General features: G+C 47.6%; 1 protein-coding gene across 1 annotated transcript; it reads left to right on the top strand.

The window, feature by feature from the left end:
• Positions 1 to 2585: 2585 nt before the first annotated feature.
• LOC131762155 (rho guanine nucleotide exchange factor 5) lies at positions 2586 to 21305 on the top strand. Its single transcript, XM_059073457.2, is given in 15 exon segments — positions 2586 to 4349; positions 4351 to 5671; positions 6273 to 6324; positions 6745 to 6809; positions 7018 to 7271; positions 12086 to 12246; positions 12772 to 12924; positions 13228 to 13357; positions 13588 to 13662; positions 14095 to 14184; positions 15552 to 15709; positions 16307 to 16468; positions 17899 to 17969; positions 19553 to 19657; positions 20372 to 21305. Coding segments are annotated over 15 exon segments (4719 nt in total). The 3' UTR covers positions 20530 to 21305.
• Positions 21306 to 23910: the final 2605 nt, after the last annotated feature.

Below are 23910 nucleotides of genomic sequence, written 5' to 3'. Positions count from 1 at the left end.
CTATATTTCTCTCCTACACTTTCTCTCTTTCTCTGTCTCCAACAATACTTACAATCCCTGACATTTCTATTACCATCAGTGTTAATAATGCACTTTTAAATTTTTTACGTCGTCATGTTTAATCTTTATTAGAAGTCCTTGGAAAGCGAGTGTATTATCCCCTTTCTAAAGATAAGGAAATGAATGTTCAAATAAATTCCATGATTTCTACAACTGTGTGAAAATTATCAAGATGCGAAACAAAGTAGAAGTAAAAGTTGGACAACACTCATTTAACTCTGTGTTCTTCCTTTCTTCATTTATCCATGCAGTGAATCTTTGTTGAGGGACAGGTAAGCCCCAGGCAGAGGGGATTGAGCAGTTAAATACGGCAGTGTCTGTGTTCTCATGAAGTTCCTGGTTTAACCTAGAAAATAGACACTAAATTTGTAACTACAAGTGCAGTGAGTGTGAGAAGAAGTAAAGGGTTCTCTGGGCAGGAGAGTAGGATTCCAAGTAGAGAAGCAGCACATGTGAAGGCCTGCAGGTGAGAGAGGGAGGTGAGCCGAGGGGACTGAAAACCGACAGGTGTTGACAGGTGATGAGTCCGCTGGAGAGGAAGGCAGAGGCCAGGTTGTGCAGGGCATGTAACCCACAATGGATATTTGGGTCTCGTCCCAATGGCAGTAAGAGGCTACTGAAGAATTTAAACTAGAAGTGGGGCTTTGAAGGATCACTCGGGTGCTGGGGAGAGAATGCCTTGGAAATAGGGGAAGAGAAGCCGTGTGGAGGCCAGCGGCCAGCTGTGCCGCATGTGCAGTGGCCTGGGTACGAAAGGGCAGCAGGGTGGACCAGGCTGTAGCAGCGGAGATGGAGAGAAGTGGACAGACTTGAGGGGTACTTAGGAGGCGGGGTCCATAGGACTTGGTGACTGATTAGATATGGGGAACGCGGGCCAGGGGGGGAATAAGAATTTTATTCTGTGATGGAAAAATATTTATTGAGTGCTTAGTATGGGCCAGGTATTGTGTATTAGGTGTTGAGCAAGACAGATACTGTTCTTGATCTCGTGAAGCTCACCGCCTCTTGTTTGAGATAGATGATAAATCAAAATACGCACATAACTATATAATTGTATAAATGCTACAGGGGAGACGTAAACTGAACTCTGGTTGATAAGCGCCACGGAGAGGAGCACAGCAACCCAGTCGGAGGATTGGGGAACACTTAAGAGGTTACGTCAGGAAAATGTAGTCTCACGAATGACAAGAAAGAGTATTTCTAATGTCAAATCTGTGTCCAATGTCGTGTCAAGTGCTGGCAGGAACCACCAAAACAAGCGCCCATAGAGCCTTGTTTGGAGTTGACAAGTCAGGGTTGTAGGAGAGACGGGCAGCGTGGCGCCATTGAAGCTCAGCGGGAGGCGGGTGAGACGTGAGCCTAGGAAGACGGCAGGCGTGCAGGATTCCGTTTACACACCGGAAACACGTGAAAGACATGAACATGCCCAAAGTCTGGTGGGATGCTTCCAACGAAGAAGGTGAAGGTACGAAAGGATGAGATAATCCATAGCATCGGGTCCTGAAAAGGCAGGCCAAAGAAGGTGGCATTTAGAGAGGAGGGATGCTCTTGCCTTGTCAGAGGGGATGGCTGGACACAGTGAAGGGTGGGTCCCTCTGAACTGCAAGAAACTGAAGCAGTTCCTCTCCGCTGGTTTGTAAATTCTCTGCAAAGTGGGAAGGAGAGGTGGAAGGTCAATAACGTGGGCAGTCATGAGAAGAGCTCACACGGTTGGTGGAGAGAAGGGGAGAGTAGGATAGTGAGGGGTACACAGTCTGATGGACCTCATCGAAGTGGGTACCCATCGCATCTGCTCTGGTTCTCATCTAATAAGTCTAGTTATCATTCCGCTTTACAATAGCTGCCTCTATAATTGAGAAACAATTTTTTTGTTGTTGTTAATTAGTTACAGGCTCTGCCAGACGCTGTGGAAAATAAGATGAGTGAGATCCAGACTCTCTGTAAAGGAGATTACACGATGCTCTAGTACCTCAGACACTGGCCGTAATGGCCAGACCTGTTTTAATCCCCTGAGCAGCTTAGGTGGAGGATACCCCTGCAGACGCTGCTTCTCTGGGCTCTTAGATCTAGGGTGTGTCCCTCACAGTGTCTGGGAGTTATATGGAACTGAGCCACTCTTGGTGCCCAGAGAGAGGACAGGGAGACACTGTGACGTAATACAGTCTAGAGGGTAATGACCACTGGGAATGCTTGGTGCCCTTTGACAACGGTCTTGTGCTCTAATTTAATTGTTTATCGTCTGTCTCTCCCACAAGACTGCAGGCTCCATGAGGACACAGTCTTTGTTTGCCTTGTTCACTCCTGAGAGGGTCACTTGGTAAATATTTATTAAAGGAATAAATCGGTGACAAGTTTTATAGAGGCTATTGCTTATTTTGTGAAGTACTTTCTGTCTCAAAGAATGACAGTAAATGGAACCGAAGAAATCGTCACACACTTGTTCTTTAGGTCTGTCCCTCTGATAAATAAAAGCAGAAGAGGGGATAGAAAGTTTGTCTCTTATTCCTCTTTAGGACTCAGCCCTGATGGAGGCTGAGGAGCCCCAACACGGAGCGGCGACCCCCATTCCTGCCAGAGTGGAATTCAGTGTTATCCTGGCAACTCCCATGAGAAGCAGGCAGACCCCTGCCTTGGAGCCTGAAGCCGAAGAGGGCGAGGACCCGTCCTGTCAGTGGGCAGAGAGACACGGGCTCTTGGAGACCCAGCAGAGACATGTAAGGGGTGTGAATGACCGGGCACCTGACAGCATGGCCTCTTTTCCCATCGAAGCCTCTGCAGATGTGGACACCAACCACGAAAACCTGAGGGCTGAGGCCTGTGGCACCTGTGGCACTCCAGAGCACCAGGAGGCAGGGCCCCAGTGCCCAGCAGATAGACAGGCAAGGCCGCCAGCTCCCCCAGAGCTCTGGGCCTGCTCCCAGCAGGGTGAATATCTAGACACGGCCTCAATATCCAGTGAACTGGCTAGCAGCGTGGAGGTGGCATTTAGACCAGACCTCGCTTCTTTGATATTGGAAACCGGACAAGCCAAAGAAGAGGAGGAAACTTCCCCGGACACCTCTGCCCAGACCAGATGTGGGCCTTGCTGTGAAGAGCATCCTGCAGAGACCAATCAGCCACAGGACTCAGGACGTGGACCTGCCAGGCAGGAGAGTCCGGAGAGAGAAGGGGCCGTGTGTCTCCAGAAGGCCGAGGAGCCGGAGGGACAGGGACAAGGGGAAGGCGGGCTTCAGGGGGAGGGAACTCTGTGGGAGGATGTTTGCTCCGACGGGCTTTCGGGGGAGCCGGAGCAGGTGGGAGGGCGGGTTAACGGTCCAGAGGAAGAACGGAGGCGAAGACAGCAGTGGATTCAGGGTGGCGCGGCGCTGGCAAAACAAGGGGAAGGCCAGGGCCGCAGTGAGGAACTGGGAGCGCTGAGTTCCGGTGGGTGGGACTGGAGGGCTCCGGGCCACGGGGATCTAGAAGGAGGGGAACACAAGGGCGGGGCGCTGACGGGGCCAGAGGAGGGTGAGGTGGGTGCTCGGTACGAGGGGAATCAAAGCTTAGTGGGGAAGTCAGTGAAAGTCACTGGAAAGCAAGAGGATCAGGGTCCACAGGGGGAAGTGATGCCGGTGGAGGGGCGGGAGGAGAAGGTAGGGTCCAGCGAGGAGGAGCCTGGCAGTGGCCGTGGGGACCCCCTGGGGGGAGGGGGCGAGGAGAGGCACACAGAGGGAGGAGGAGAGCGTGACGTTTCTGCCACCCTGGCTCTGGTGGCCCCTGAGGGCTCCTCTCCCCATGACTCGTTTCCAGATGCCTGGCGTCCCACGGGCAGGATCCCCGGGACTGAGACAGAGCCTAGGGCTGGGGAACCGTCCCCTGGAGCTCTGACTCCTACCCTGGAGCTAGCAGGATGGTCCCAGCAGCTCGTTTCTTTACCTCATTCCTTTCCCGCCTCGGAGTCGCCTGACCAAGAAACAGCTCAGTGCAACCGGCAAGTGGGCCCTGAGCTGGGGACGGGGGCAGCATCCAGCCGGGGAGAGGAGGGGGTCTCTGTGGCCCCTCCAAGGACAGCAGCGCCAGCCCCTCCCAGCCCCCCCGAAGTCTCCCCCGGCCTGACTGCCTCATCCTCTGCCGGCCCCCAAGTCGCCTTCCCCAGGAGGGAGCCCTCGGTTGCTGCACGTCCTCCAGAAACCTCCGGAGCCCCTCGAGCAGCCGACAGCCCAGCTCCCTGTGGGGCTTCCGAGAGGCCTGCAGCTGCCCTGCACGGCTTCCCCTCGGCAGGCCCGGCCGGCCCTCACGGCCCCCCCCCGGGGCGACCGCGCTGGGGCGGCCCAGCACCCGAGGAACAGCTCCTTCCCGGGCTCTCAGGGCACGGAACCAACCCCGGACCCGGCGGGAGCAGCACTCTCCTTCTCTGGCTCGGAGTTGCCCCAGAGACCCCCCAAACCTGCCGCCTCTGGCTCTGTGCTCCCCAGAAGGGGCAGGAAAAGCGGGGGGGACTGCGGTGTCATTCCGGAATCCTCAAGTTCACTACCCGCTCCAGGGCAGGACTGTCAAGAATTTGCCTCAAATGCAGCAAGGCCTGGCAGCCCCCCAAGCAGTCAGCCGTGGGCCTCCGCACAGGCCTCAGCGTCTCCCCCCGCCACTGGCTCCGCAGATAAGGGGATCCGGGAGCCTCCGCGAGAGAAGAGGCGCGTCCACTCCACGGGGGCGGCCGACGGCCAGCGCTCCGCCGTGGTCCCCACGCTGAGACGGTACAGCCACCCTCCTCTGCACGCCCTGGGTTCAGGGCTACACGGCCACCCCAGAGGCCCAGTGCCCCGAGTTCCTGACCCCCTCGTGGCAAGGCAGCAGCGACCCCTGCCCTCCACCCCGGACCCCCCCCACCATACTCAGACCTCTTTCTCTCCCAGGCAAAGGTACAACAAGCCGTTACCCCCAACTCCCGAGTCGTCTCAGTCACACCCTGGGTCTCCCGTTTCTTCTTCGAGGAGCTCAAGGATCTACAAGCCTCTGCCCCCGGTCCCCATCGTGAATCCTCCTAACGAGCCACCGCCGCTTCCCCCAAAGTCCAGGGACAGGAGCAGGCACACGCAGGGCGGACTCGGCAATTCCGGGGGTCAGGCCAGGACCAGGCCAGTTTGTCAAGACTGGAGCATCTCCACAGCCCATTCTGCGGGACGTGTGTCCTGGCCTCCGGCCTCGGGCAGATCGACAGACTCTTCGGCTCCCGCCAGTGGGAGTGAGGGTGAAGCGCCCACCGGCATGGCCTTCAGTAACATGACAGCTCTTGTAAGTCCCTCTTTCCTGACCGCCGCCTGGACCCTGGAGGTCCAGGGACCCACCTCAGAAGAGTCTGAGGTCCCTGGCAGAAGATCTTTGAGAAGAACAGCCCCCCCGGAAGGAGCCAGTGGCCTGAGGAGGTCGGATCTAGGCCGAGCAAGGCAGCCAGAGAAGCCCAGCCATCCGCATCTGGAGAAGGCGTCCAGCTGGCCTCACAGACGGGACCCAGGGAGACCAGCGGAGGGCAGCAGTAAACAGGTGGTGGCCCCTAGTGAGGGGTTGACTAAGCTCAAGGACTGGCACCGGCAGGGCCTGCGCAGACCCTCCATCCTACCCGAGGGCCCTTCAGGTGAGTGAGGGGCAAGGCCCGCGCTGACATCCGTGTCAGGCCGGGCTCTCCCCAGCTCTTCCTTCCTCATCCATCTTCTGTCGCCCAGGCCCCCGGTGACCGCTCTGCTGGCTTCACTCACCCACATACACAACCCCGGTGCAGAGGAAGGTCCCGAGACCCTCTCGGAGTTCATGGTCCTTCCCTTTCTTCTCCTTCCCCTCTATCTCCATCCATCACCCAACCGTGGCGTGCTTTCATTGTGTATCTCTTTTTCCCAAGACTGTTCTGGACCTTCCCCCCCCTCACTCCGCCACTACTTTCCAGTTACAAACACCTGCTTGATGTCCTTGCAGTAGAAGAGAAGGCATCTTCTACTTGTCCGGTTCATATTCTGACACGAGGGACGGGGACAGACCTGGTACTATTGTCCTCAAATGCTTTCGACTTTGGCACTTTCCTCTCTCACAGGTTCCCAGTTGAGCCCTCTTGCCCACCTACCACCCCCCACGCCCCACGCCGATGCCTGCGTCTCCCACTCTAGATCTTATGTTCTTCGGCTCTCTCTGAATGCCCCTTCTGAAGTCTCAGTTACTTTACCCATTTCCATTTTCCGACACAGGAGGTCCAGCCGTGGAAAAATCCCCTAGCCTTTCAGACGCCATTGTTTTTCGGTGAGTCACCCTCTCTCCCAATGGATGCAAGTTTTACTCTTTTTTCTTAGGATACTGAGATTTTCATTAGTTGACAAAGGTTCTGGGACCCTGTCTTTTCCAGGGTTAAGGAGGGGAAGAGACAGACACCAGGTTTCCAGCGTAGGGAGATTTTTTTATCTATCTGCTTCCGTCAACTGAGTCCAAATCTCCCATCCCTATAGGCCATTTGGCCCCATGAACGAAACCCCACCCCTGTAAAAAAAGCTTGACATCCAAAAAAGCTTCAGACTACTCAAAAGTGGACCAGGCTACAACTTGCCTCTCCAGGGGGTTTGGCCCTGACATTCAGTGGTTAGAGACCATCTTATCTGTAGTCGCCCGGGGCTTCTCCATGTCTGAAGGCCAGCAAGCACCACGGAGCCCTTCTTGACTCCACAGGGAGAAAAAGCCAAAGGAGGTGATGGGAGGCTTTTCAAGACGTTGCTCCAAGCTCATCAATTCCTGTGAGTACTTTGAAACAGAACTGTGGACCCACATGAGTGTTTTGTCCAAGACTGGAGAGGGGTTCCTGGCTATCAGCAGTGGGGCGGGGATATCTGTAGGGAGGGAGATGCCAGGAGAGCCAGAAGCAGCTTGGTGGCTTCTGTTGCTGTGCCTCAACTCCACACCTCCCTAATTCTCTCCCTCTCCCATGCTTCTTCACCCCTGTAGCTCAGCTGCTCTACCAGGAGTACAGCGATGTGTTTCTGAACAAGGAGATCCAGAGCCAGCAGCGGCTGGACAGCCTGACAGAGGCACCGGGACCCGCCTCCCCCCGGCAGCCCCGAAAGGCCTTGGTGTCCTCGGAGTCCTACCTGCAACGCCTCTCCATGGCCTCCAGTGGCTCCCTCTGGCAGGAGATCCCCGTGGTGCGCAATAGCACCGTGCTGCTCTCCATGACCCATGAAGACCAAAAACTCCAGGAGGTACCTAGCAGGGCAAGGCGGGGCAGGGGAAGAGGCTACAGGAGGGAAAGCAAAGTCTCACTGCTCTCGTCCTGACCTCCTATCCCCCCCACCACCACGAGCGGGCTGTCCCTACCACATATTCACCGCACACACGTATTCACCACGCACACGTGCACACCGTGACAGTGAGTCATCCCCATTGAATTGCTTTCTGAATGTCACCACTCTCCCTCCTCTCTACCTCCTTATGCCGTTGCCCATTAACTCCTCCCTGTTATTGGTTTGAGCTCGTACAAAGTGACCATGCCCCTGAATTTGTTGGGAGGAGTGTGCAGTTAATCTAGTTAGTCTAGCTTCAGGCTAGACTAAAATTTCCTTCTTCAACCAGGGTTTCAGTCTACACTAAAGTTTTCCTCTTCAACCAAGGAGCATGCAGGGCCTTTTTGTTGGGTCCCTTGAAGAGTGGCCCTTGCAGCTGTCCTGTGATTTTGGTCTTCTAGAGGCTTTTGAATGACCATCAGTCTCTGCTTGGTCCTTACTTCCAACAGCAAGACTATAGGAAAGGCTGTTGGTCTGATGTTAAGTTACTACCATTAATATGTTTTACATGGAGAGCTTCTCTTAATAATCAATCTAAAATATGGGTTAAAACTTTCTTCCTGGGAAGACAATATGGCACAATGGAAAGGCATTATGGAACAATGTTTAAGTATTTAGGTTCTGGCTTAAATGACCTGGATGTGAAGCCCACTTTAATATTTGCTAGCTGTTTAACTTTGGCCAAATTACTTGATCTTTCTAAGTTTCTGTTTCCTCATTTGTAAAACTGGGTTGCAAAGAGCTACTGGGAAAATCAAAAAAAGGTAAGTTCTTGTTCATAGCAGTACTATTTATAAGAGCCAAGACATGGAAGGAACCTAACAGTCCATCAACAGATGAATGGCTAAAGAAGATGTGGTACATGTATACAAATAGACTCACAGACATAGAAAACAAATTTATGGTTACCCGGCGTGGGAGAGAGGATAAATTAGGAGCTTGTGATTAACAGATGCACACTACTATATATAAAATAAACAACAAGGACCTACTGTATAATACAGGGAACTATATTCAATATCTTGTAATAACCTATAATGGAAAAGAATCTGTAAAAGAATATATGTATATGTGTGTGTATGCATATATATGTATATATACCTGTATGTGCATGTATATATATATATGTGCAACTGAATCACTGCTGTACACTTGAAACACTGTAAATCAACTACACTTCAATTAAAAATATTTTTTTAAAGATAAGTTCCTAGTACATAGTAATCAATCAAAAAAAACTTTATTATTTTTTTTACTGAAGTATAGTTGATTTACCATATTATATTAGTTTCAGATGTGCAACATAGTGGTTCAATATTTTTATATTTTTAATTTAAAGTTATTATAAAATAATGGCTATATTTCCTTGTACTGTACAGTATATCCTGGTTGCTTATTTATTTTATACATAGTAGTTTGTACTTCTTAATCCCATACCCCTATCTTTCCCCTCCCCTCTTCTCTGTCCCCACTGGTGACCCTAGTTTGTTCTTATATCTGCGAGTCTGTTTCTGTTTTGTTATATACATTTGTTTGTTTTATTTTTAGATTCGACATACAAGTGATAACATAGAGTATTTGTCTTTCTCTTTCTGACTTATTTCACTAAGCATAATACTCTCTAGATCCATCTATGTTGTTGAAAATGGCATAATTTCATTATTTTTGTCGCCAAGTAATATTCCAGGGTGTGTATATATATATATATATATATAAATATATATATACCACATCTTCTTTATCCATTCCTCTGTTGATGGACACTTAGGTTGCTTCAATATCTTGGCTCTTGTAAATAATGCTTCAGTATCTTGGCTCTTGTAAATAATGCTGGTATGAACGTTGGGGTGCATGAGTCTTTTTGAATTAGTGTTTTCATTTTCTTTGATATATACCCAGGGGTGGAATTCCGGAATCATATGGTAGTTCTATTTTTAGATTTTTGAGGAACTGCCATACTGTTTTCCATAGTGGCTACACTAATTTATAATCCCACCAATGGTGTACTAGGGTTCCCTTTTCTTTCTCCACATCCTTGCCGGTATTTGTTATTTGTAGATCTTTTGATGATAGCCATTTTGCCAGGTGTGAGGTGATAACTTATTATAGTTTTGATTTCCATATCTCTGATGACTAGCAATGATGAGCATTTTTTCATGTGCCTGTTTGCTATCTGTATATCTTCTTTGGAAAAATGTCTATTCAGTTCTTCTGTCCGTTTTTTAATCAGGTTGTTTGCTTTTTTGATATTGGGTTTTATGAGCTGTTTATATACTTTAAGTATTAAACCGTTATCAGTCATATCATTTGCAATAGGTTGTCTTTTTGTTTGTCGATGGTTTCCTTTGCTATGCAAAAGCTTTTAAGTTTAATCAAGTCCCATTTTTAAAAGTTTTACCTTTATTTATTTTGCCTTAGGAGACAGATAAAAAAAATACTGCTACAATTTATGTCAAAGAGTGTTCTGCCTATGTTTTCTAGGAGTTTTATGGTTTCTGGTCTTACATTTAGGCCTTTAAGTCATTTTGAGTTTATATTTAATGCAATCCCTATCAAAATACCCATGATATTTTTCATAGAACTAGAACAAATAACCCTAACGTTTATACAGAACCACAAAAGACCCCAAATTGCAAAGGAATCTTGAGAAAAAAAAAAAAACAACAAAGCTGGAGGTATCATGCTCCCTGATTTCAGACTATACTACGAAGTTACACTAATCAAAGTGGTATGGTTTTGGCACAAAAACAGACACATAGATCAATGTAACAGAGTAGAGAGCCCAGAAATAAACCCACAAACTTATGGCCCATTAATCTATGACAAAGGAGGAAAGTATATACAACGGAGAAAAGATAGTCTCTTCATAAGTCTGGGAAAACTGGACAGCTACTTGTAAAATAATGAGATTAGAACATTTCCTAACACTGTATACAAAACATTTACTACTTTAATTTCAAATCAGGCTGACCTGGGTTTAAATCCTGGATCACCATTTATTAGCTGTGTAACATGAAGCAAGGTATATAACTTCACTAAATCTCAGTTTATTCATCTAAAAATCAAGGCTAATAATGACAACTTTTCAGGGTTGCTATGTGGTTTAAATGAAACAACACATATTTAGCTTTTAGCATTGTATCTAGTATATAGTTTGATACACATTAGTGCCATATCCTCCCTCTTTCAGAAGTGGGAAGGAGTAAAATTTTGGCCGTAAGGACTTATGGATAAACAGTGCTTTTACCAAGCCAAACAGGTATACATTTTTAGGTTTTTTGAAGCTCACACTTTGGGGCTTTGTGCTGACCTCAACTTTTAAAGCATATGGAAGAGATTTAGAAAATCACTGGTCTGCCCATATTTATGGACCAAACAGTGGGCAGATGATTTGAACCCTAGCTCTCTTTCACCAACTCCAGAATTCAAGGAAGTCTACCAGGGCTTCTAGGCCAGCCCTGGTCTCACGCTTCTGAGGAGAAAAGCCTCTATACTTATACACATATGTTCCTTTCCTGAATTAGCACTTCTGGGAAAAAGTGCTTTCACTGACTCCATTTCTTTTGACTGTCACAACATCTTTGTGAGGAGAGGGTCACTATATCTATACAGATAAGAAAACTGAGGTTCAGAGAGGTTACATGAGCCACCCAAAGTGATATACTCAGCGAATGTTAGAGCCAGGACGCAAATGAACCTTCAGTGTCCTGGTTCAGTGTTGTTGTGTGTGAGCAGCCTCCAGCCATTTCATTAGTTATCCAAGTCACCACCACAGTGTGTGTGTGTGTTCTTTCTCTTTCCTGTCCATGCATCTGTCTTGAAGCTGCATACTTGGATGAAGAGCATGACCAGGCCAGCTAGAGAAGAGGGCTGTGAGTCATTGTGTCTCCTGCTGGAACTTCCCAGTAACTGGGCTTTTTCCATTAAACCACAATTGCACCATCTCCTTCTCAAACATCCTGCTTCCTTCCATTGCTCCTCAAACCTCCAATTACCTTCATCCCCTAAATCTGTTCCTCTTCCAGAGTTCTCTAGTTCAGTAAGGAACTCTGTCATTCACCCAGTTACCAAACTCAAAAACTGAGGCGTTAGCTGTGACTCTTTCTGTTCTTTCAGCCCCTATTTCTAGCAAATAAACAAGCCCTTCCAAATCTCTCTCCTATATAATTATGAAATTGGCTTACCTCTCCCCATCCCCATGGCTATTTAGACTTTCAGCTCTCCTCTGGAATTACTATGACGGTTCCCTGACATGGCTCTCTTGCCCCCTCTAATCTTTTCTCCATACTGTGCTCAGAAATATCTTTATACAATAGAAAACAAATTAGATCAAGTTAGTCCCATACATAAAGCCTCTTTTCATTTCCCCACTGTCTTAAGTCTAAGCTATTTTACCTTCTTTACATAACCCTCCAGACCTCCCCTCCGCCTCTCCAGCTTATCTCCGGCCACTACTTTGGTACACTTGGTTCCAAGGATACTCAGTTTATTTGAGTTTCTTGAAAGCATCTTTTTCTCTTCCACCTTTGAGGGTTTGCACATGTTTTTCCCTCAGTTTCAAAGGTTCTTTCTCTCTCCTCCCTGATATCAGGTTGGATTCTGGTGTTGACTGTAAGCTCTAAAAGGATCCGTCTTGTTAGCCGCTCTACCCCTGAAATATTACACAGTGGCTAACATATGCCAGGGATTCAGTAAATGTTTTTAATTCGTCTTCCTCCTCCCTAATCTCCTAGGCCAAATTTGAGCTGATCGTGTCAGAGGCCTCCTACCTGCGCAGTCTACAAATAGCCGTGGATCATTTCCAACATTCAGAGCAGCTCCGGGCCACCCTTTCCAACCAGGATCATCAATGGCTCTTCTCTCGTTTACAGGATGTGCGTGACGTCAGCACCATGTGAGCTTCCGCTTCTCCCAAATACCGCTCACTCAGCCTCACTCTCGTTAGTCTGTAAACCTCTCGTTGGCTTTTTCCTCTTTCAGAACCCTCTCAGTGCTCCCTCCTTGATTCCCAGTGGCTACAGGGATAGAGAGAGCAAAGAGAGGAGCATGTGAGTGGGTGGTTGGGAACAGTAATGAGTAAACGAATGAGAAATGCTTCGTGGGTTGAGGTTTTGGATGTGCTGTGGGCGTGCAGAGCATTGGAGATGACGTGGGAAACATCTGAAGATCAGAAAACCAGAACAGGATGAAAAGAAGAACAAGAGATGGGATATTAGGACCAGAGAGTTAGATCGGGGCAAATGAGCGGCAGCCTTGGAGAGAACTGTAGTGCGTGGCAAGTAGCACAGAGCTAAGGACAGTCAACAGAAGTTATGGACTAATGGAGGGAAGAAGTAACAAGCTCAAGCTATAGCAGGGGTCAGCCGACCCCTCGCTTGAGACCCACAAGTCTGATGAGACTTGTTTTAATCCTGTACAGGTTCCTTTCAGACCTGGAAGAGAACTTTGAGGGCAACATCTTCACCTTCCAAGTGTGTGATGTGGTCCTGAGCCATGCCCCCAACTTCCACCGGGTCTACCTGCCTTATGTCACCAACCAGACCTACCAGGAACGCACCTTCCAGAGCCTGCTGTGAGACCTGATCCCCATCCCGTCCCCACGTGGGCCCTGCAATGGCCTTGCACCAGACCCCCAATACCCAGCCCAGAGGGCTACGCCGAGAGCACATGTTCTTGTGCCTGCTCTGTGATCTCAAGCCCCACCCCGCTGCCAGATCAGACGCCCTCGGCCATCACATCTGGGGCTCCTGTACACTGGACCCCACCATTCTTTCCCAGCCTACAGGCGTTCCACCGAGCCCCCACTCCCCACGCCTTCACTGTGTCCCCCAATACTCAGCAGCCCCTCCTCACCCAAGGCTCCCTGCCCACACAGGAATAGCAACAGCAGTTTCCGAGAGGTCCTGGAGAAGCTGGAGAGTGACCCCATCTGCCAACGCCTTTCCCTCAAGTCCTTTCTCATTTTGCCCTTCCAGCGCATCACCCGTCTCAAGCTGCTGCTCCAGGTAGAGCAGATCCCACCTCCGCCCACCCCCTTAATCCAAAGGACTGTCCTTTCTCCCGCCGCTCTCCCAGCCCCGGTGGACGGTGTGAGCAGTCTCCCGTATCACCACCCACACTCTCCTTTCTCAGAAATATTTGCTGCAAAAATTGTGGTCCTCAGCTTCTCCATTCACCCACCCTCAATCACCTCTTCCTGTTTGCCCACCCCTTCTTTCTACGCTTTGTTCTGTAGAACATTCTGAAGAGAACACAGCCTGGCTCCTCAGAGGAAGCAGAGGCCACGAAGGCACACCACGCCCTGGAGGAGGTAGGCAGCTACCACCCCTTACTCGGACCCCGTGATTGTCCTTCACAGAGAACTCTTCCCCTGCCCCAGCCCAGGACTCCAGAAAGTACAGGCCCCTGGTAAGGGAATTGCTGAGCCACCTCACTGCACCCACCAAACCTCCAAGCATTCACACCCCACAGCCTCAAGGACACTCCATGCCAAGGGACTGTGCTCTCCTACCACAATCCCCAGATTAAATCGTACTTTCACGCAGCCCAGGAATGTTCTGTCAGGTCTCTACAAAGTATACCATGGTCCTAGAGCTTCAGCGTCTTGCTGTATTGGCTTATTTCCAGGCTGGTGGAAAGACTAAAGCTCTCACAACCAGTTTCCAGATTTCTTGCAGGGGACACAAAGCCAAAGCCTCTAACAGGGATCTCCTCCTCTCTCTTCACCCTGCTGAACATGCAGCTGATCCGAGACTGCAATGATAACGTCCAGCGGATGCGACGGACAGAGGAGCTGATCTACCTGAGCCAGAAGATCGAGTTTGAGTGCAGAGTAAGTTAGTCCCTTGGGTCCCCACCCTGCCGGGAAGCAGATCCCACAGGCCACCTCCTATCACAGAACCATCTTGCTCACGGTATCCCAGTCTCTAACCTCATGTCTGCACACCTTCTGTTCTGTCCCGTCTCTGGGATACCCAAATGCCTGCTTCAGTCTCCGTGATATATTGTTAAGTGAAAAAGGGGAAATGCAGCACTATGTGTGTCATATAGTCTCTTACCTTTGGTGAAAAAGGAGGGTAAAAATCTGTGTATGCATTTGCTTGTGTATACGGAAAGACACTCCGGAAAGACACGTAAGAAATAAAGGACAGTGGTTACCTGAGGGGGAGAGAGTGCCTTTGGGAACTGGGCAGATGAGAGAGAACTTATCAATGTAAGCCTTTATAAAGATATATTTTGGGTACTTGAATTATTCGGTACTTGATTACGTCTCCGTCTAGTCTAACCAAAGCAATATAAAATTGAATCCAAATGTAAGGCCGAAATCTCTCATCCAAATACAAATCTAAAATAGACATTCCACATTCAAATTTCAAGTCAGAACAGATACCATCCTTACCTCCCAAGAAGAGAGGGAAAATCCCTTATCTACATATTAATCATTGTTCAGTACCCTTATCACTACCCAAACTCCAGCTCTAGGCAGACCCCACCTGGTTCTCTCTTTTTTTTTTTTTTCTCGGTACACGGGCCTCTCACTGTCGTGGTGTCTCCCGTTGTGGAGCACAGGCTCCGGACGCGGAGGCTCAGCGGCCATGGCTCACGGGCCCAGCCGCTCCGCGGCACGTGGGATCTTCCCGGACCGGGGCACGAACCCGCGTCCCCTGCATCGGCAGGCGGACTCTCAACCACTGCGCCACCAGGGAAGCCCCCCACCTGGTTCTCTTTATTCTCATCCCCACATCTGATTCCGAATGCTCCTCTCCTGTCTCTGGTTATAATCGAAGGAAGAACGGATGTCAGAACCACCCTAAACTTTTAACTTCTAAGAGACATATCATACTGTTCTCTGCTTTGTTTGTTCACATGCCCCAGTTGGGTTCTCCCATCTCTTCTTCAGTTCCAGCTTCTAGGGCTGAGCTTTCTCACGTAGCCACTCTCCTGGGATGGACCATAGGCACCTCCCCTTTGCCTGAGCCGGGGACGTGGGAGCCACGCAGCGGTAGACAGTGGTAGTTAGACGGTTCCAAGAGAAACAGAGTTTCAGTGGATGGGTTATGAGCAAGAAGGAAGATGTGAAAGAGGTGACTGTCATGGGTGAGACTTACGAGGAAGAGGCACGGTGAGGAGGGCAGCCTGGGAGAAAGCCTCATGCTCGCCGTCTGTGACACCATCTTCTTTCTCTCGCCCGCTCTGTAGATATTCCCGCTCATTTCACAGTCACGCTGGCTGGTGAAGAGTGGGGAGCTGACGGCCCTGGAGTTCAGTATCTCCCCAGGGCAGCGGAAGAAGCTGAACACACGCCCAGTCCACCTGCACCTCTTCAATGACTGTCTGCTGCTGTCTCGGCCCCGAGAGTCAGTGACTGGAATGGGAGGCCAGAGCACAAGGGGCAAATGGGAGGAGGCGGGAGGAAAGGACTAAAGAGACAGGGAAGGGTCATGTTCCTATAGAGGAGCGCTTCTCAGTGGCTCACCCCATGGAGTCCAGGTCATGACCCAGAGAGGATGAAAATGGTCCAAAGCGAAAAAGGGGATCCCACCCAATTATATCCCGAGATCACCTGGTAGGACCTGGACCATGGTATAGACGCAGAGCAAAATGCAGCAAATTAGCTTAGCACATTTTCACATCAGTCTATTTGTGCATTCTTTGGGCTGGGCTCAGCCTACTAGCCTAGCGTGGATACTTAGCCACTTCCAGATCCTAATTCTTTTGTCCTGAGGGCCTTAGAAACTTTACATTGGCTCTGTTTCTTCATCTGTTGCACTGGAGAGGTGCTTTGCCAAGCCATTGACAAATCTCTCCTAGGAGCAAGTTGACACCATCTTACGGTTTTTATGAGAGTTTGCAGGCTGCAGATGCTAAGGCCGGGGATTTTGAATTGACAAGATATGAGGGTGGAGGAAGCATGATAACCCTAGAGTCGGGCTGAAAAGCCTCCTATTTTTCAGGGGTAGCCGCTTCCTGGTATTTGACCACGCTCCCTTCTCCTCCGTCCGAGGGGAAAAGTGTGAAATGAAGCTGCATGGACCTCACAAAAACCTCTTCCGACTCTTCCTGCGGGACAACGCACAGGGCTCCCAGGCTGAGTTCCTCTTCCGCACTGAGACTCAGTGAGATGGGGCTGGGCAGGGGAGCTGGGGGAAGGGAGGGAGGACAGCCTGGCAAGGAAGTGGGACCAAGGCAGAGAATGTGTCCAGAAAACAACCACAGTACTGCTTAGTCCATTCCGGACTGGGGAGCGTCTATAGAGCATCCTGAACCCAGACTCCTAGAGCTAATAAATGACTTACAGGAGACTGGGTGGGAGAGGGTGTAAAGTCACTGTCACTACCAAGACTTAGCGTCTATTATGCTAAGAAGGACAAAGTCTGTGTAATTGGATTACCGACGTCCACAATTGAATGTGCGTAAGCCAGAAACTCCTCAGTGCCCAAGGCTGGTGGGGCATATATGTGAATAAGACATGAAAAAGATAAGCACTGGGGTGCCTTCAGCTTCCTTTGCTCCCACCTTCCAACCCAGTCCTCTGCTGAGCAGAAATCCATAGTGTTGAGAATTTTGATTCGCTCATCTTTTTAATATTAATAATAATAAAATACATTCACAGATATAAACACTGTGAAGAGTATTAAAAATAATACCTATAAAATCTGGTACACAGTATCTACCTTAATGAACAAGTGTAGCTATTATTGCTGTTATAGAAGATATAAGAAATCTCCTCTTTAAAAAATTTGCCAAGATACTTAGTGGTCTGAACATCCTCGTGTTGTAGACACTTTGCATTTTTGTCCCTTAGAAGACACTTCAGGGTAGGATCAATAATACCTGCCCTCACTTATGGAACAGAGGGGCTGGTACATGTGCAAAACGTCACCTAAGTCAAGTAAACAGATACAGACTCATGTTCTTTGTCTAGTACTTTGGGTAGCATCTTCCTGGAACAATAATAGTGTCAGCTGTCAATTACTCCAGGATGTTTGGAAGCAGAGGCTAAGATCATACAAAAACCTTCAGATAATTACAAAATTAGGCTTGGATTATATTACATGACCAAAACAATAGTAGATATATCTCCCTGATCTAATCATGATTACAGAATAATTTTCATCTCTGAGATATTTGATTGAAGGAAGGTAGGCAGAAGAGTGTCAACAAGTATGCAAGGTGATAGCGGGAATCTCAGCTGCGATGAACATTTTGCTTAGTACACTTCCCAAAATGGAAAATCTACATGTGCATAATTGACAGTTGACTTTATGCTCCTACTTGAAAGATACAAGATGCCATTAAGAAGATAAGCTTGGAAAGAGAGGGGGAAAGATAAAGGATGACAAGACACATGAACATATAGTTCATGATCCTGGCAAATTTCCATCCAAGTGGAGTCCCATTGACTTTTGTCCTGGATATCATTGAACTGGACAACTTTTTGAACTAGACAAGCCTTTCCCACGGTCCCTTCCCTTCCCTATCATTGGCCCCTGTCCTGTACCCCCCAGAGCTGCAGTTGAAGCAATGACCCTGCTTTGTTTTCTAGAAGTGAAAAGCTTCGCTGGATCTCAGCCTTGGCCATGCCAAGAGAGGAGTTGGACCTTCTGGAGTGTTATGGTGAGTGAAGGTCTAAGAGGGAGAGAAAAATGGTGGGGTCAGAAGTCTCCTTTAGATGCAGGAGTTTAGGACACTGGGTAGTAACTCAGGGAGGCTTGTGTGTATTACTTTTGTCCAGAATTTCAGAGTGGAGGGCTGGTCGCTGGAACCTAAACACCCGAGATGCATCTGCTTCAAGCTGCCCATCAGCATGGCAGTGCCTCCTCCCCAGCGCCATACATTCCTTGCCTTGCGCAATACAATAGTTTGCTCTTTTAAAATATCTGTAGGTTAGATAGATATTTAGATTTTACTGACTTGAAGGTCGTGGGGAAATAGGGGGAGAGAGTCCATCTGGAGTAGGGGTTGGGGAGGATAGCAACACAGTAGCTTTGTCCTGACCACAACCCCTCCTGTACAGGATGACCTGAGACACTGCCTTTACCCCAGGCTTCCAGGTGCTCATGGGCAACCACAGGCACACACATTAGGAAGTGTCTGCATTCATGCTGAGAATGGACTTCTCGGTCTCACGTAAGCCCCACAGTTGTCCTCCAGCAAGGATTCTCTAATTCCTATCCGAGAGGAACTGAATTCAAAGGAACACTGAGCCTTTAGTGACTCAGAAGAACAAACAAGTACAGGGAACTTTGTAAAGGGAAGTAGGAGAGCCAGGCTGTAAACGGAGTTCTGCTCAGTGTTCAATCCGTCTGCTGGGCTTCAGTTCCCCAGTAGGTAAGGAAGGCAAGATCATTCTTCCTCCTTTACTGTGATCTTGTGAATGGCAGATATGCATGAGCTTTGGAAATACAAGTACAGATAACAATGCAGTGTTCTGTTTATTTTCTAAGAGAGCCAGTGCAGCATGGTAGAGTAGAAAGAGCCATAAAACCCATGTACGATAGAAGGCTGTGGGTCAGGCATACTCTGGGGCATCTTATTTGGAGCTTCAAAACTGTGGAGATTTCTCCTCATTCACGAAGATATAGAAATACAAAAAAAATCCAGAATTTCCTTGATCAACTCAGTCATTTATAGATGAGGAAGGGTGTTCAGTGCCTTGCTTAGATCATACCTGGAACCCCACTGGATAAGTCTCTTCTAGTCCCACATCTTATACCATGAAGAGAATGAAGAATGAGTCCCAGACTCAGAATTTGCAAATCAGTTGGAGAGGCAGAACACAAACATGAAACAATTAGGTGAAAGATAAATGGTTTGCCATAGACAGTCAGTTTTAAAGGAGTTTAGAATCCACTGAGGACTAAAGAATCAGGGAAGGTTTCAGTGGGAAGATGGGTCTTTAGCAGAATATCAATTATTTGTAATAATGAGTCACTAAAAGGTGGTCACAACCTATTTGTCCATCTTCGCTGGGGAAATAGAATTTTTGATTCATTTCAAGCCTGGCATTTCTTTTTCCTTATCAACCATTTTGTTCCCTGGTAGAAGACGAAGACTTTTCCAGTCGTCTTCCTCATGTCTAACTTTCAACAGCCCAAACTTTCTCTCTCCCAAGTCCTCCCAAGCTGCCCCTGCAAGTCCTTTCTCATGCTCTAGCCGCCTGCCTTTCCTAACCTCTCTCACACTCTTCTCTTCCAAAGATTCCCCACAAGTACAGTGCCTTCGAGCCTACAAACCCCGAGAGAATGATGAGTTGGCACTAGAGAAGGCAGACGTGGTGATGGTGACTCAGCAAAGCAGTGATGGTAAGAGGAAGAATCCGTGAGGAGCGGGCTGGGCATTGAAGGTGGGACACTAAGGGTGGATGTCTTCATTTCCTAGGGCTGCTCTAACAAAGCAGCACCAGTTGGGTGGCTTAAAACAATAGAAACGTATTCTCTCATAGTCCTGGAGACTAGACGCCCCAAATCAAAGTGTTGGCAGGGCCGTGCTCCCTCTGAAGACCCTAGGGGAAGGTCCTTCCTTTCTTCTTCCAGCTTCTGATGGCCCCAGCTTCCTTGGCTTGTGGCAGCATCACTCCAAGCTCTATCTGTTCCTTCTGTGTGTGTGTGTATGTGTCCAAATTTCCTTCTTTTCATAAAGATACCCATTATATTGGATTAATGGCACACTTTACTCAAGTATGACCTCATCTTAACTTTACCAATTACATCTGCAACAACCTTATTCCCAAAGAAGACCACATTCTGAGTTACTGGGGCTTAGAACTTCAACATATATTTGGGGAGAATACAATGCAACCGGTAAGAGTGGAGAAGGTTCAGGAGCAGGCAGCTGTAGACTGTGCCAGACCTACAGCAGCCAGGGTGAGTTCACGGGGTGGCTGAATTTCCCATGCTGCGGCCTCTCCAGTCCTTTCAGCCTTCCGGTTCAGAAGAATTTCTGGGAAGGAGGTCTGGGGGAAATGATTGTGGGTCTTTTCCAGGTAATTCTTCTTCCCACCCACCCTGTGTCCATAGGCTGGCTGGAGGGCATGAGACTCTCTGATGGGGAGCAAGGCTGGTTCCCTGTACAGCAAGTGGAGTTCATTTCCAACCCAGAGGTCCGTGCGCGGAACCTGAAGGAAGCCCACCGAGTCAAGACTGCCAAACTACAGCTGGTGGAACAGCAGACCTAGCTGTTTTCTGGGAATCCCCCGAGCTTAAGGACAAGGTGTTCCTGGATAGGGCTGGCCCCAGAATCTGGCAACAGAGGCCTTCTGTGCACCAAGAACTAGACCTTCTGAAACCCAAGGACAACACCGAGCTGCCAGTCGCTAGTCCCGGGCCTCCTTTTTCTGTGCTTTGTGCTTGGTGGGGGAATTTTCAGGGACTTTGCACTGGACTCTGGGAACCTTTTCTCAGAGGAAAAGGGACCAATGGGGCCTAAGCCAAGGAACTTTACTTCTACTACCCTGCAGTACTTAAACGTTCTCTGCTTCCAGAGTACCAATTCCAGTGACCAGAGTTTCCATCATGGCCGTGTGTTAAAGAGAATCTGACCTCAGCCCACTGGGGGGAGCTGTTTAAGGGGCATGAACACATCAGTTGGGAGGGTTAACCTGGTGACCTTTTAAGGTATCTTCCAACCCTAGAGATATCCCATAATTATCAGGGCGAGGTCAGTGCCTGCGTCTCTGGGATCCATCGGTGGCTATGTGAGGGTGATACTCTGTCACTCTAATAAACTTGGCACTTCTCCGAGTGTTTTCTCCCCAGACCCCTGAACGAGGTTCAGAACGTGGAATCCTATGAGGATTCCAAGCTCTATGATTTAGGTGTCATGAAAGACCACGATGGTGCCTGGATTATGGTAGTAGTCGACTCTTTCTTTGACTCCTCAGAGTTTGGGCAGTTTTTCTGCTTGTTATGGCCTCAGAGGTTGTATAAGGAATTAAACTGAGTTGATGGGTGATGAACACCCTATTCAAACCCTCTTTTTTACGGAACCCACAAGTTAAGGTCTAAGCTAGTTTAGGTAGACTTGGAAATCCTACTCTGACCATTCATGAGTTTATATTTTGACTTGAGTTATTGTGAAGGTATCATTACCGCTGTTTCATCCTCTTTGTGAGAAGCAGCATGGGGTAGAATCCTAGAATCCGAGATTCTAGGAAAGCGTCTGAGAATCCAAGTCACGAGACCTCAACTCCAGTCACCGCCCGGCCACGATGCAGCTTGTCCACGCCTCAGTTTCCTTAAATGTAAAACGCAGGATCGAACCAAGTAGCCTCCAGACTCCCATCCACCTCTATGATATCCGATTCTCTGTCTCCCCTCAGGTTGCCTTTCTCAGTTGAAGAACATCACCCTTTACCTTTCTTTCTCGTATTGAGCCCTCGTACAGCAGTGATAGCATCACCTTTACAGTGGGCTTATTGTGGTTCTTCCCTGGACATCCCACCACTCTGGTTTATCTTTAGGGGGCCTCGAAAGTAGCAATGCATTGCAGCTTTGTACAAAGGTAAGAACAATATGGTAAACTTTGGCCTATACCCAATTAATGATGATATGACACAATAGTATCACTTCTGATAAGACATTTTGTTTTTAATCCATCCTCAAATGGAAGTTAGCTTGCTTAATCCTTAGAAGACTTATCACTATAGTAATTAAGTTTGGGTTAATATTAATTTAGCCTAAACGGGCTGACACTGCTAAAAAAAATCAAAAATAGGGATGACTTTAGAGAAGTTCGATTGAGATTTTTCACTCTTTGCATAAAACTAGCTTTTTATTATTAATATATGATATATTAATATGTATGTATTATAAGTAAACTAACAACTGATTCTTCTTAATAGCAATAACAGTCATTATAATCCAAATTTTTTGTTCACACCAGTATTTGAACACTGGCCATACGGTTCAAACAGAGCCATATCCAGCCTTATATTTTCCAGGCAAACTCTCCCTTATTTTCCCAGAGAGGTGAAATATCAACGTCTGAATGATACACATGTAAAAAAATTTTCTTAGTTGAATGACTGCTTCCTTGCTTGAAGTCGCTGAGACTTTCTGAGCACCTTTAGACCTGACTTCTGTAAGACCGAAACTGTCTTTAGGAATTTAATATATGTTTGTCTACTCAGGTTATTCTCACCTAATCTGGGAAATTACGAGACAATTGGCTTCAACTTGTCTTTAGATCCTTGGTTTTAAAAACAAAAAACAACAAAAGCTTAGGTATGAGTAATCTCTCCTGAATTGAATTACTAATTTTTTTTATACTTTAGGTTTCAGAAAGTTGGGCACAGGTCTACTTATTGTCCCTTCCTTCTTCAGATTTCCAGAATTTAACTCAATTTTTTCTTTAATCCTGCTCGGCATCAGTGTGTTAGAAACTGAGCAATTTCTTATGAGAAATTGTGAAAACAACCATTAACTAACACTTTTTGGACAGACTGTGTTTGAGGCTTATATGAATATACAGTATTTTGTTGGTTTTTTTGAGCTAAACCAGGTAGGAATAATGTCTTCAGGAGACATAAACCACAGTCCTTTTTATTGCTCCTTTGCTGAATTGTAACAAGCTTGGAGCTTAAAATCCTATAGATATATGCTGAATCACTTCCTTTGGGCCCTTGACCACACTGAATTTCCATCTGTTACTTTTACCTACTCACAACTTAGAGTAAGTACTACTTTGTAAAGTTGATTTTCACCATCAACTTTTCACTCAGAGTTAACTGTGATCTTAAGATTTTTATTGTGCAGTTCTTGCTCTGTCAGTCATTTATAATGACTTTAATAAGATCAGCTTGCACGTTAGTATCCGGAAGTCTCACAGTTTGAGATGTCTTTATTCTCCCTAATTTTGTTTTCTCTTAAACAACTTCTATATCCACGACATGAGGTAAAATGGATTTTGGTCCTAGGATGACTGATTTTTTTTTTTTTCTTTTTAATTAGCCTTTGGGAGAGAAGTTGTTTAAAAGTCTTTGCAAATGTAAAGAAATTACATTCACTGGCTCTCCTTCTTTTACACACATATTTATCCCCCTGAAATAAACCCAATATCCTTTTGGACCCCATGTTGCTCTACCCATAATTGTCTGCGTGCTTTAAGGTATTTAGTGCCCTTATCATGTCCTCTTCTTGTTAATGAGGTCAAATTAGAAATGCAGTATTTTGGTACGGTAGCCCTTTATAGAAACAATCGTTCCTCACCCACCTACCCCGAGACACATCACTGAGACTTGTGCGTGTTTGTACATGGTTTTCCAAACCTCTGTGTAAATACCTTTTGGTGGTGGTGACTTGGCCCTATCACTCACATAGTTCAGTTACCTTAGAGCCGCGTTTGCTATTAACATGACTCAGGAGCTGCATGATTACAGCAGCTCAAAGCCTGTTGTTTAGTGTAATCTTCTAACTCTGAAATCAGGTGTGCCAGGGGGCCAAAGGTTACAAGCAAATGAGCTAAAGGGAAACAGGTGCCAGAGTTAGTCATGATTCAAATAGACTGAGAACATTCTCTATACTTAATGGCTTTTGACGCATTTCTTCCAACCCACCCA

This window comes from Kogia breviceps, chromosome 9, assembly GCF_026419965.1.
Source record: "Kogia breviceps isolate mKogBre1 chromosome 9, mKogBre1 haplotype 1, whole genome shotgun sequence".
NCBI classification, from domain to species: Eukaryota; Metazoa; Chordata; class Mammalia; order Artiodactyla; family Physeteridae; genus Kogia; species Kogia breviceps.
The sequence above is the reverse complement of the archived record's forward strand: the minus strand, read 5'-3'. Positions and strand labels throughout refer to the sequence as shown.